General features: G+C 38.5%; 1 protein-coding gene across 1 annotated transcript in view; it reads right to left on the bottom strand.

Annotated features, from left to right (window-relative positions):
- Nup160 (nuclear pore complex protein Nup160) overlaps positions 1-14,222 on the bottom strand; it is a 507,399-nt gene that overhangs the window by 23,961 nt on the left and 469,216 nt on the right. Inside the window, exon 31 of the mRNA XM_090382015.1 lies at positions 4,841-4,966. Within this exon, the coding sequence (XP_090238141.1) occupies positions 4,841-4,966 (126 nt within the window). The remainder of the gene's footprint in view (positions 1-4,840; positions 4,967-14,222) is intronic.

Genomic DNA, 14,222 nt, shown 5'->3' with positions numbered 1-14,222 from the left:
TTGTTCAAGTCTTCTAAGCTCTCTTTGCTTGGGTGTCCTGGCACATTGTCCATGATTAGAATTGCTTTATAACCAATGTTATTTTTTGCACAATATTTTTCCACTGCAGGACAGAAGAACTCAGCATACCAATCAATGAAAAGCGGCCTGGTTACCCAAGCTTTTTTATTAGCCTTCCAGATTACAGGTAGGTTTGATTTAGCTAAACCTTTAAGAGCCCTTGGATTTTCAGAATGGTAAACTAAAAGGGGTTTTAATTTAAAATCCCCCGCAGCGTTAATCCCCAACAACAAAGTTAACCGATCCTTCGCCGCTTTGAAGCCTGGCATGTTTTTTTCTTCTTTCGATATGAAACTTCTTTTAGGCATTCGTTTCCAAAAAAGACCTGTTTCATCTGTGTTAAAAACTTGTTGAGCAGTATAATATCCCTCTTCAATAATTTTAATTAACAAATTCTTTTTTGAAAGTTTCGGCTCCTTGTTGATCTGCACTTGCAGTTTCTCCCTGTATTGCTACGTTGTGCAGGTTATAGCGCTTTCTAAATCTATCAAACCAGCCCTTACTAGCATTAAATGGTTCCACATTTTTTTTCGGGGTGAGCTTCCTTTAAATCTTCATATAGGCTCTTCGCTTTTTCTTTAATAATAATTGAACTTAACGGAATTCTACGTTGAATGTAGAATTCAACGTAGAATAAAATTATTCTTCAATAAAATTATGTAGAAGTTTCTCCATTTCAATCATAATAGCCGGCCTAACCCTGGTCAATTTAGTTGCCTGCAGGGGAACAGCTGTTTTTCCAGCTGCTAAAATTGATTCTTTATTTTTTATGATTGTTCTTACAGTTGAACCTACCAGTCCTAAATTATTGCACACATCCACTTGTCTTTGACCGGAATCAATTCTCTTCAAAACGTCTAATTTAATTTTCAAACTCAATGTTTTTCTTACCTTTCCAATCTTTGCACCGCGTCCAGATATTGTTGCTTTTTCATTCTTATCCGCCATAACTCTCTGCAAATGTAACTGCATTGCACTGATTGTGATACGATGTTCGAGTACAGTAAACTGTCTGTATGTCTAACACTGTATGCACTGAATGATATCTAGAATTCCTCTGGCAAGTGAGCTGAAGACGGTGACAAATGTTTTATTTATCTGAAAAGTTCGATTTTACCGTTCAGTAAAATCAAATGGTTGTTTACTGCACGAAAAGTACTGTAATCAATTATGGTGTGAGTCATGGAGAATGTTTATGGAATTTCCAAAACAGTAAAACAAACAAATTTTATGTACTTCGGGTGACCACAAGGTCAGAGGAGTTCAGAAGACAAGAGAATACTGTACAAGAAACAGCACAGCATTTAGCACTCATGGGATTGATTGTGTGAAAAACATTTCGCAAGTTATAGTTCCCACAGTAAAACAAAAGAAGAGATAGGGAGTAAATCTATTTTTAGTATCTTTCTATTACAGGTCAGAACAGAAAATGCAGACTTCGTAACAACATATGACACTGGATGGTAAATTTTTTCAGCTTGTGTACTAAAAAAGAATTTCTCCCTTGAAACTATCCACACCAAGAAAATAGAGCATATTGAAAGTTTCAATTTTGTACATAGAGTAGAAATTATAAAAATAATTACTGTAGTTAATTTCATGGTGGCTATTTTCTCCTTTTGCCAAAAAAAAAAAAAAAAAAAAAAAAAAAAAGCTCAAAACAGACTGGACTGAAGACGGATTTGCCAAAAATTCCATCTGTATGCTAGTAAAATAGCGTTACAGTGAGTAACGCTATTTTACAGTGAGTGACAGCGTTATAGTTAGATACGGGTTATAATATAAGAACAGCGTTATAGCGAATCAGTGTAAAGCGAACCGCGTTATAACGGGGGCCTGCTGTGTGTGTGTGTGTATATATATATATATATATGAAAAATAAAATTAATAATAACAAATAATTCTTGTTTTGTCTATCTGACCCCTCCAACAGTTTGTCTAGTTTTTCCTTGAATTTATTTAAACTATTCACTTCTGCAACAAGGGATAGAAGCTTGGTCCAGCAATCAATCACCTGTTCACTGAATCTTCACATCTATTCTATAATCATCCTTCCTCAATTTAAATTTATGTCCCATCATATGCAGTCTGAGCTATGCACATTGGGGGGAGCATAAATCCAATCAGTATTCAGTTTTCTCAAGCTATTCAAAACCTGGAACTCCCCAATTAAATCACAATACAGATCAGATCGGATCACCATGTGTCTAGTCTCCACACACTGGAATTTGAAGAACTGAACCCTTCCTTTGTTTCTATATCCTTCCTAAAGGATGTACAAACAGAGAAGGATGATGCCTCCAGACCTGTATGCAGTATTCAAGATGTGGCCCAACCACTGCCTTATACAATAGGATAATCACCTCCTTATCCCTGCTAGTAACCTTCCTGTATATCACTAACAAAACTTCATGACATCCTGTCTGCACTGCTCAGAACTTCGTATCAGACTGCATGATTACCCCTAGGTCCTTTTCATTTTCCACTACCCTGAGCATAGTACTACACAGTTGATATGCTACTCATATGTAGTGCCTTGCATTTGGTCAATGTTAAACTTCAATTTTCATTTATCAGCACATCTTCCTAGTTTTTCTAGCTCTTGTTTCAGCAGCATAACCATTACTGTCATTAGAACTCTGCAACCTCTGTATCATCTGAAAACTTGGACATTAAACCTGTACCCTCATCAATATCATTAATAAATACAGAAAACAATAATGGGCCCAGCACGAACCCTATGGAACTATACTAACATTAGTCCACGAAAAGCGGTGTACACTGATAGCCACTCACTATCTTCTTCCACTCAACCATCCCTCTAACTGTAGCAGTAATTTACCCTTAATGCCACAGTATCAAAAGCTTTCCTGAAATCCATGTATATATATCAAAATTATTTTTTTTTTGCATCCAGTTCTTCTGTCAATGCATCGTAGTATCCAATCAAATTGGTGACAAGATCTCCACTTAATAAACCCATGTTGTGCTGAAGTATAACTGCACTCCTGTCTGGATGGTTCTGCATTACTTCTTTAACCAGTGACCCCATCACTTTCCCTGGAACAGAAGTTAAGCTAACAGGTCTGTAATTATAATTACTTGTGTCACCCTTTTACACCCCCACCCTTGTGAATGGGGGATACATTCGCACATCTCTAATCCACAGGGACTTCTCCCTGAATCGAAAAGTGCTCTCATAATTATGGCAAAGGGTTTGCTTACCTCCTTTGCTGCTTCCCTTAATATAATTAGATAGATCCCATCCACCCCAAGCACCTTTTTTTTTTTTTTTTAATGTTTAACTGCAACAACTTCTCTTCCACTTTCCTCTTAATTATCTCAAAATCATTTAGCTCCCTGTTGAGAGTCTGATAAGCTTCTGGCATCCCCTTCTCTAAAGAACTCCTCATGCATCAATAGAAGCAAAATTCCTATTCAGCCTGTCAGCAACCTGAACAGGATCATCAGCAATTAAACCATCGACATCAAGTGGACCAATATGATTCAACCTCTTCCTTGTACTATTAATACACCGATGAGACAAAACATTATGACCAGCGAGTCGTTATGCAAATTGAAGCAACTGCAGGTAAACTACACGTGTGTGTGGGTTGGGACACGGTATAAAACACACCTGATACTATGCTCTATTAATCAGTGTTACTCTTGTTCTTCAGATGGGAAAGGCAGCGGACTTAAGCGAGTTTGACAAAGGCCAAATTGTAATGGCAAGATGCCTGGGTCGGAGCATATCCGACCATGTTACTATTTTTCAATGAGCAATGAATATCAAATTTTGCATTAAAGTGGAAAAATGTGCAACAGAAACATATGAAATGTTTGTTATTTGGTTTTTAGGAGCACTAGCAACTAAGGCCATATTGCTCCGGGGATATGCGGTGGTCTTTCCCTGACCTTTCCACATCCTTCGTATTTGGTGGTCATGGGCTCGAACCCCGGTCTAATGAAATGTTAAGTCATACCAGTCGAATGATATATGCAGTTAAAAGATGGATGTGATGATGTTCTTGATGACCCAAGAAGTGGGCGTCCATCAATCTCTTGAAATGAGGACAGAGTTGCAAAAGTCTAGTAAATTGTGGCAAGAGATTGTTGTTTAATCCTTAGAATGATGGATGATGAGGAGATGATTTGTCAAATTCTGCATGAAGATTTTATGAATTTGACAAATATAGCACTGAACGTATCAACTATCCATTTCACTCTCCCAATCTAGCATCAGACTTCTTCCTCTTTCCCAAAGTGAAAACTGCCTTCAAAGGAAAGAGATTTCAGGATGTGGAAGACACAGAGAAAAACATAATCGACGAACTGAGCACCATCTCTTTGGACACCTTGCTGACTCTTCAGAAACTTTTAAATGGTGTAATAAGTTTATTCAATTAGGTGGTGATTACTTTGAATAAAAATTAAACCATTTTTGAGCTCCTTCACTTTGTGTTCTTTTTATTGCACCAATCACTTGCAAATGTGTAAAAATTACAGCTTTTTAAAGTAAGTTTAAAAAGCAGAATTTATCAAATGCCAAAGCTGCTTCAGCACATGAAAATCTTGTTGGTTCTTTAATAAATATCAAAACATTTCAGGTTAACCATCCACATATGTAGCAGAAATTGTCAGATAAATTTAAGGCAAAGCAGTAATAAGGAGAGAATTTTACCATAACTAACAACAATCCGATTTCATATCAAGAAATTCCCACCTAAGAAACATTTACCATACTAAAGTTTTAAGATAATAAAAAGAGAGTGTATACCTTCATTCCAAAGTCCTCTTTGCCAATTCCAAGAGCAGCATCAATATACTGTAATGACAACTCTGCTGCATCTTCCAACATTCCATAAGTCAGGAATAAACGTAATAGTTCTGCAGAATTAGAAATCTGTATGTGAGGGAAAAAAAAAATTTTTTTTTCTTCTTTTTTTTTTAACGAAAAGTGGAGCACTTAATTCTTGGTTGATCTAACTGTAATATAAAACCAGAGTAACACACCTGCCCTTAAAAATGAACTTAATATTAGAAAAAAGGCATCTGAATAGGATAGATAATACAAGATTTTCATACTTTATTTCTTTAATTAACACAGTTTAAAAATTGTTACAACTTACCTTTTGAATACTTGATTGAGAAGCATGTAACTTATAGTGGCTCAGAGTGGAAAAATACATATTTTGTTGTAGAGAGAAACTAGGGTTCTTTTTGTTTATTAGCTACGACTTGCAATAAAATCATGAAATGCCCTCGTATTTAATCTATAGAAAAATGTAAATAACTTATAGAAACATTTTAGCCAAAATGTTCGTGTTTCATTTTTCTGCTACAGATGATGTGATGCAGATATCATGTGATGATATTTTCAGATTGTTTAAAATAAACTTTATTGAAATAAGCAAAATGAATTAAAAAAAAACAAGTGTCCATAAAGTCTGCAAAATCAACATGCAAGTATAGAAAATTATGATATACAGAATACTTCAGAAAGGTGAAAAATAGCAAGCACAACAATATACAGGTAAGCCAAGCGTAATCTTTGACAGACAAAAGTCAAATTATTTGCATAATAACCAACAGTTATTCCTCTCTGCAGAGGGAATCTGACGTATAGGAAGTTAGAGTGTAAAAGTCCTATCCACAATTGTTTCAGAGCAGCTTCAACTGACTAGTTTACAGAAAAATATTAAAAATGCCTGACTAATTAGACGGGCTAGAGAACATGTGGACGAGTGAAAAAATGTTCTGTTTAGTGATGAAAACAAATGGAATTTAGATGAACCTGGTGGCTGGACTTATTACAGGCATGACAGTAGAATCAAGAAATTTCTTTAGTAGGCAACAAGGAGTGAATTTGTCATGGTTTGGATAGCTTTTGGCTTCAATGGCAAATTAATAGCATTCAGTAGTTGTCAGAAGATTACCAAAAAACAGTACAAGAATTTCTACTCACTCATGGAATAAAAACTGGTTGAAGAAAAGTAGATCTCCCAGCAGGAGAATGTATCCATTCATTAGCATTAGTGGTGGTATATGATACAAGAAAGCAAGCTTATGCAGCATCAGCAAAAAAAAAAAAAAAAAAAAATCCCATTTCACACATCCATCCATTCCAAAAGTTTGTCCAGTGCTTCTATGAATCTATTTAAGTTGTTATTATTTGGTTTTTAGGAGCATTAGCAACTAAGGCCATATTGCTCCGAGAATATGTGGTGGTCATTCCCTAACCTTTCCGCATCCTCCGTATTTGGTAGTCACGGGCTCGAACCCCGGTCTAATCAAGATTAGCGTGTGCTACGAACTGCCGCTACTGCCCACCTGGCTACGGAGGCGCCATCTATTTAAGCTATCAACTTTCACAACAACAACAGACGAAACAACGTTCCGGCAACCAACCACTCACCAGCTAAAGGCAAATTGCTGCACATCTATTCTGCAATGGTCTTTCCTCAATTTGAATTTATGCCCCTTCAAATGCATAACCTGAGCAAGAAAAAAAAAAAAAAAGACCATCAGCACTGAGCTTGCTAAAACCATTCAATGCCTAATATTTCTTAATCAGATCACCTTGCAGGTGTCTAGTCTCCAGACACTGCAATTTGCAGAACTTAAGTCTTTCTTCATAAGAGCAGCCCTTTGTTCCCATCACCAATCTCATTTCCCTTCTTTGTACTCATTCCATCAGCTCTACATCCATTCTAAAATTAGGCTTCCAGACTTGTATGCAGAACACAAGGTACAGTGCCTTATACAAAATGATAATCCCCTCCTTATCCGTGCTAGCAAAATTCCTGTATATCACTGACAAGAACACATGAGCTGCTCTGGTACCTGTCTGCACTGCTCTGAAACTTCATAATCTGACTGCAGAATCACCTCCAGGTCTTTTTCATTCTCCACTAACCTGAGTGTAGTACCGGACAGATTGTATGATACTCTGGGGATACTGCTACCCATATGCAGTACTTGTCAACGTTAAACATGTTAAATGCAGTACTTGTCACTGTTAAACTTTGGTTGCCACCTCTCAGCCCAGCTGCCCAAATTTTCTAGATCCTGTTGCAGCAGTGTACTGTCATTAACGATCTTGCCAACCTTTGTATCATCTGCAAACTTGGACATTAAGACTGATATCCTTCATCGATATCATTGATAAATATAAAAAAACAACGATGGTCCCAATACCAAATCATGGGTGACTCCACTAATGACATTAGTCCACAGAGGAGTGTCCATTGATTACCACTCTCTGTCTTCTCTCACTCAACCTTCCCTTTATCCATAGCAGCAACTTGCCCTTAATACCATACTGCTCCAATTTGTACAGTAGTCGTCCATGTGCAACAGTATCAAAAGCATTCGTAAAATCCAAGTATATGATTAAAATTCTTTTTTGCATCCAGTTGTTTGTTTGTTTGTTTGTTATTTGATTTTTAGGAGCATTAGCAACTAAGGCCATATTGCTCCGGGGATATGCGGTGATCATTCCCTGACCTTTCCGCATCCTCCGTATTTGGTGATCATGGGCTCGAACCTTGGTCTAATCAAGATGCGTGTGCCACGCACTGTTGCTCCTGCCCACCCGGCTGCAGAGGCGCCTTTGCATCCAGTTCCTTTGTGACAACATCATAATATTCGATCACATTGGTCAGACAAGACTTCCCCTTAATGAACCCATGCTGTGTCTGAACTATAACTTCAATCTTGTCTAGATGATGCTGCACGTCTTTAGCCAGTAACTCCATTATTTTCCCCGAAACAGAAGTTAAACTAATTCCTCGTGCCACTCTTTGTAAATTGGAGATACATCTGCACATGTCCAGTCCATGGGGGATCTCCCCTGAATCCAAGGGTGCTCTCATAATTATGGTTAAGGGTTTCCTTAATATAATTGGATAGATTCCATCCACCCCAAGTGCCTTCCTTATGTTTATCTTCAATTTCTCCTCCACTTTCCTCTCAGTTATTACAATATCATTCAGCTCCCTGTTATATTTTGATAAACTTCAGACATCCACTTTCCTAAATAAAAAATGCAAATATTCATTCAGCGTGTCAGCAACCTCAGCAGGATCATCAGCAGTCGAACAATCAATATCAAGTGGGCCAACCCGATTCATCCCCTTTCTTCTAGAGTTAACATAAGTAAAAAGTCTGCTGTTTTTCTTTGCATCCTTTACCAAAGATTTCTCGTAATCTGCCTTCACTTGCCTAACCTCTTTTGGGGCTGTATTACAGATTAGCTTATATCTACCATAGGCTTCTGTGCCAAGTCTCATTAGTTCAACAGTATTTCTAAGTTGATATGAAAAACCTAGTAGCTTCCAAGATTAATTATTTGAATACTTCCTATTTAGAAATTGCTGTTGGTAATATCATCAGTTGGGTTCCATTGCACAGAATTTAAAATTGTCTGAAACTATAGTCACCTTTACAAAAGCAAAAACCCTTCAATTTACCCCTTATAGTAGTTACATCTCTAAGTAAATCCCACATCAGTACACTGTGATCACTGCCACCTAGTGGTTCTTTTATCTGTAGATAAAAGAATCAATAAGGCAGTGATTTCCAGGATTTTTAATGCATAAATAGTCACTGCTGACAATCAGATCGAGTATTAGTCCCTCTGGTTGCCTCTCGAATATGTTGCTGTAGAAAACAATCATCCAATAAATCCACAAGTGGACAAGTGTTCACCCCACAACTTCTAGTCAATATCTGAAAAGTTAAAATCCCCTATTATAAGACATTCTGATTTACTGGCCAATTCAATTTCTCTATACAGTTTGTCATCGTACTCATCAGAGTCATTAGGTGCATAACATACTCCAATTCTCATTTTTGCTTTCACAGTGCTTATGCCACTCCAAACTGAATTCATTGCACTGCCTACCCATATCAACTGAATGCACTGGCTTAGATTTTATGTGTTTCCTAACTAACAGCATAACCCCTCCTCCCTTCCTATCTGCCCTTTCTGATGTCTATACCAGCAATGGCAAGATAGATGTAACCAGTCAGATAAAGGGGACGTCACTAGGAGGTTCCTGCCACAGGCAACCCTAGTCTCCCCAAACCTTGATCCCAATTTGCACCAGGCTTATTCACTACATTTTTTCTAACAGGGCATGACTCCCTGAATGCAAAACTATATCAACTTGGCCTCATGCATGACTCAAAATGTACCTGTGGTGCTGATGAGGATTGAGCCTATGTCTTATATAACTGCCCCAATTATCATCCCTACACATGTATACTCGTGAGAAATATAGGACCAATAAGCCACAGAGATGAACAACTTCTCATTGCTAATAACATGCATTACATGGCCTTCTCTGAATTTGCTCAATAAGCTTTTGAGATGTGTGGCGTGGGAACTGCTGACACTGGTTACAACTAGTCTGGCCAGCGTAGGATTTTTTGCAAAGCCACACTGTGTATGCACAGAGTGGACTCCCCCCCCACACATAGGGCAATCTGACCCGTTAATTTACTCTCCCCCCCCTTCTGCCACCTCCCAACCCAACAATTCGCTTGGTGGATCCTACCACAGCAAACCTTTCACTTTTCTTTAACAGTCCTCCTCACCGTGTGTGTGGACTTCTCCAATAGGGGCGCCCCCTCTATCCCTTTAACTTTCTATTTCCCTTCCTAATGTCCACTTTAATCTTCTTCATCTGTTCCCTCCTTCTTCATTGTCCTCCCATTTCACACTTTCCTCTTCTAGCATGTGTGTTTTCCCCCTATGGCCCTCCCTGGCAAGGTCAGGCACAGTCCAGGGTTCACCCCTGCCAGAGAACTTTATATTTGTACTATACCTGGCTGCCTACCCGATGCAAAGACAGGCAACATGGGGACCTAATAGGCCACCCTCCCCAGCTAAATGCCAGAGAAACAGCAGGCCAACACAAACCAACACTACACTATACAAACTAACACTAAAACTTACACCATCTCTGGCATTCACAGACTTTGTAGCATCGCAATGTACAATACACTGTTTGTCGGGGAAACCCTGGGTGCCGCTTGACAGTATACACAATATCAAGCAGCACCGAGGGTTTCTCCAGCACCTTGCTTTTGAGGCTGCTTCTCATTCCAATAGAAGCAGTGCAATAATCACTTTCATCTTTGCTTGAGGCTATTGTTAATCTATTAGTCTGCGTACCCCCCCCCCCAACCTGCTGAGAAAAATTTTACCCCACGAGTCTTGCACAATCTCTCCAGGGCTGAATTGATTGATAAAGCTCTCACCGTATACTTCCTACTATTGTGTCTGCGCAGAATTGCAGGCACTTCAAAATTTTTCAACATTGATCTATACTCGTTAAGTAAGTTTAATGTAATTAATGTCATTAGTGCCAACATGTATAACAATATCACCTTTTGCTCCTGGCAGACATACCCTGGTCCTGTTCCATGTATCTTTTTTGCACAATATATTTCCCATTTCCCTAACAATGCAGCCACTGACAACAACTAGCTCCTATGGGACCAGCACATAAGAAAGTACATATTTCGAAATGGCCAGACTAGCGTTAATTCTAAATCAGATTTATGAGGGTGGTTCAATAAAGAATCACCCTGACCTAGCTGCAGAGGTGCTAGCCTATTGATTCTTGGCACAGGTTTTAGTCCTTCTCTACATAGCCACCGTGCAGATTTACACATTTTTCCCATTGATGGATGAGGCTAGGGATACTGTTTTTGTTAGAAGTGGTGAGGTTGGTCTTTGAACCATGACTCTGTTGCAGAAATGAGTGGCTCATCATCAGGGAAGTGGGACCCCAAAGAAATGATTTGAGGGAAGGAAACAAGAACAAGTCCGATGGTGCAGTATTTCATATCCACAAGCCGCCACTTGTGCTGTTGCAATTTCAGAAGTGTTTGTTTGTTTATTATTTGGTTTTTAGGAGCATTAGCAACTAAGGCCATATTGCTCCACGAATATGCGGTGGTCATTCTCTGACCTTTCCGCATCCTCCGTATTTGGTGGTGACAGGCTCGAACCCAGGTCTAATCAAGAAGCGTGTGCTGCACACTGCTGCTCCTTCCCACCTGGCTACAGAGGCGCCCCTTTCAGAAGTGTGAACTGGGGCATTGTCTTAAAGGATTCTCACACCTTTGGACAGCATGCCACACCTACATGTTTTGATTTTCTCCTGTAATTTTGTGAGTAAGTTGGCATAATAGGCATCTGTAATTGTTCTACCTTTCGGAAGGTAATCAGTCATTATTACACCTTTCTCATCCCAAAACATGTCGCAAGCCCTTTCCTGCTGATGCTTGGACCCTTGCCTTCTTGGGAGGTGGGGAACCATGATGTCACCATTCCATGGACTGCTTTTTACTTTCAGGATCGAAATGGCGTATCCAACTTTCATCCTGAGTGATTAGATGAGAGAAAAAGTTTTCCTCATTTTTTTTGGCACAGTGCTAACAACTCTTGTGATTTCTGTTGTCGACTAGCCTTCTGGAATCCAGCCAATAATCAGGGAATCCATCTTGCACTCAATTTCCATAAATGGAGTTGGTCATGAAGGACTGTTTCAACAGAGCCCACACTAATCTTCACATCTTGGGACAATTCACGCACAGATATCCGGCTTCACTTTTCTGATTGTGCTGTCATCAATAGCTGAATGGGCTTAGATTTTACTGATGTCCGACCTCACCTAAACTGTCTATGCCAGTGCTTCACAATGCCATAGGATGGGGCTTCATCCTTATATTCAGCAGTCATCTCCTCGTGGATTTCTTTAGGAGAGTTCCCCTTAAAGAACAGATACTGGATTACAGCTCTGGCTTCAACTTTGTCCATGATGCTACTTCGTCACATTCAGCTCTTTTACACCTTTAATACAGAGATATGTATGATGCTACACACAAAATATCATGACTCTGTGATATGTGGAAGTGGGCGAGGGCGATTCTTTATTGAACCACCCACGTAGATCTCATGAGACATACTGCTCTAGACAGGTACATATACATGGAAAACAATTTTATGTGTACAAGATTACAAAGCTAAAATTGTGAAATACTGAAATAGTTTATCCAAAACAAACTACTGAGAAATTAAATTCATTGATGGAACAACATATCTTTGATGTAATACACAAATAAATGGAAAATCAAGTTATTATTATTAGCCATATGCTGCAAGGAAGCCTGCAGCTTATGCTACAAAAAAAAGAAAAAGGAAAAAAAAAAATGTAGGTTACCCTGTGTGTGCGTGTGTGTGTTTTTGGTGGTAGTTGGTGCATCGGCATCTGTGGCCATAATGCACCTCCCAAGGTTTTTGCAGTACTTTGATCCAAGCCCGAGGCGGGATTCGAACCCGCAACCTTTGGGTTGCTAGGCAGGTACTTTACCCACCCGGCTAGCCCGGTCGGCGTGTGTGCATGTGTGCGTGAACATTTATATACATAATATATAAGCAGAAATAAAACTTAAAGCTCACCTCACTTATTTATTTATTTATCTAAATGAAACATATTTTATGTCATTCAGAATTTAATGAATTTTGGAGCTATATCCTCTTAACCAAATCCAATGCTTTAAAACATGCCCCTCTCTCCCCCTTTTTTGCATCACAAAAATGATAGGGCAAACATCAAAGGTATAGAGAATGAAATACATAAATTTCCTATAATGAGCCAGCAAAAAAAATTATCCAATAAAATAAAATCATTGCAAAACCCAAAGCTGGACATAAATTATTCAAAAAGGATCATTTTCGAGGACTGGTTATCATCAAATAACATGCAAGAAATTTAACCAGTCTGCATTACAGCAGGTAGGGGAATATTTTTGCACACGTGCTTGAATGCCATTGGGCAGAGGTCAAGTATCAGCAAATCACGTGTATGTAATACAGGTTGTGTAGGGAGGCCCAAGAGAAAACTTCCTTTGCAGCTGGAATCAATGCATTGCAGCATCAGTGGCAGAAGTGTATTGACTCCAAAGGAGACTATGTTTAAAAGTAACACGTTACCACTCTTCAAATAAATCCTTCATACTCATCTACTTTGCCCTAGTAGGTGGAACAACAGCTTACAAATACTGGTATGTTCTTGCAATATAATAGTTATCGTTATTCGCATATAAAAAAATCATTTTATTTAAACAGTTTTCTCAATATATAAATACTGCACAATCCACACTGCATTAAATGAAGAAACTGACATCCTGACATTTAGGTTCAAAAATAGATGTTCTTCAACCTAATCTCTGCTAATCACAGAAAAGTCCTGCTTATCTTCTTTCATTAGTCATCGATGGTCTATGTGCATTCCACATGAAGAGCAATGGTGTAGACCCCTCATTCACTTGTTTAAGAATACTAAATACAGCCACTCCCTGACTTACGTAAGAGTTACATTCCATGGAACTCTACGTACGTAAGTTGGAATTTCCCTAAATGCTTATGCAGCACTTGCAAATTTGATTGAAGCAAAAAAGAAATGTTCAACGAACATGTAAATAGAATTATTTATTCAATTTTTTAATCTCATCATCATGAACTTGATCCGGCTTTTAAGACCTGTTCCGCTGCAGCTCTTGGAGGTGGTCTTGATCTCGGCATCGTTGTCTTGGTCAACCAACATCTCTCTTGCCTGTAGGTTTGTAGTTAAAGGCTAATTTTGGGATCCAGTCTGGGTTCATTCTTTCTATGTGGATGATCCATTTTTCCTGATACCGTTTTATGTCATTTACTATGTTATATACTTTTAATTTCTCGCAGATATCTAATTTCTTTGGTGGTCTAGTCTTGTAAAGCCTAATAATGGTCTTAAAAATCTCATTTGTGCTGCTTCTAGTTTGTGTTCATCTTTCTTATTTATGACCCAAGTCTCACAGCTGTAGTAGAGGTTTTGAAGTGATGTTGTGCAGTCGTAATTTTGTTTCAGTTGACATTTGTTTTCCAAAGTGGCGTTTAATCGTTCCATTCGTTTTATTATATTTTTGTAGTACAGTGTAGAATGTCTTTCCCTTCATTTGATATTAAATTTCCCAAATACGTGAAGTCAGATATTTGTTCTATTATTTTATCATCAATAACAATTTTGACTTTTGTATGTGTTTTCCACATAATCCCATTGATTTTGTTTTTGAGGTGGAGATTTTCATCCCGTACTTTTTAC

Source organism: Mastigoproctus giganteus, chromosome 9 (assembly GCF_048544385.1).
Source record: "Mastigoproctus giganteus isolate SK-2022 chromosome 9, ASM4854438v1, whole genome shotgun sequence".
NCBI classification, from domain to species: domain Eukaryota; kingdom Metazoa; phylum Arthropoda; class Arachnida; order Uropygi; family Thelyphonidae; genus Mastigoproctus; species Mastigoproctus giganteus.
The sequence above is the reverse complement of the archived record's forward strand: the minus strand, read 5'-3'. Positions and strand labels throughout refer to the sequence as shown.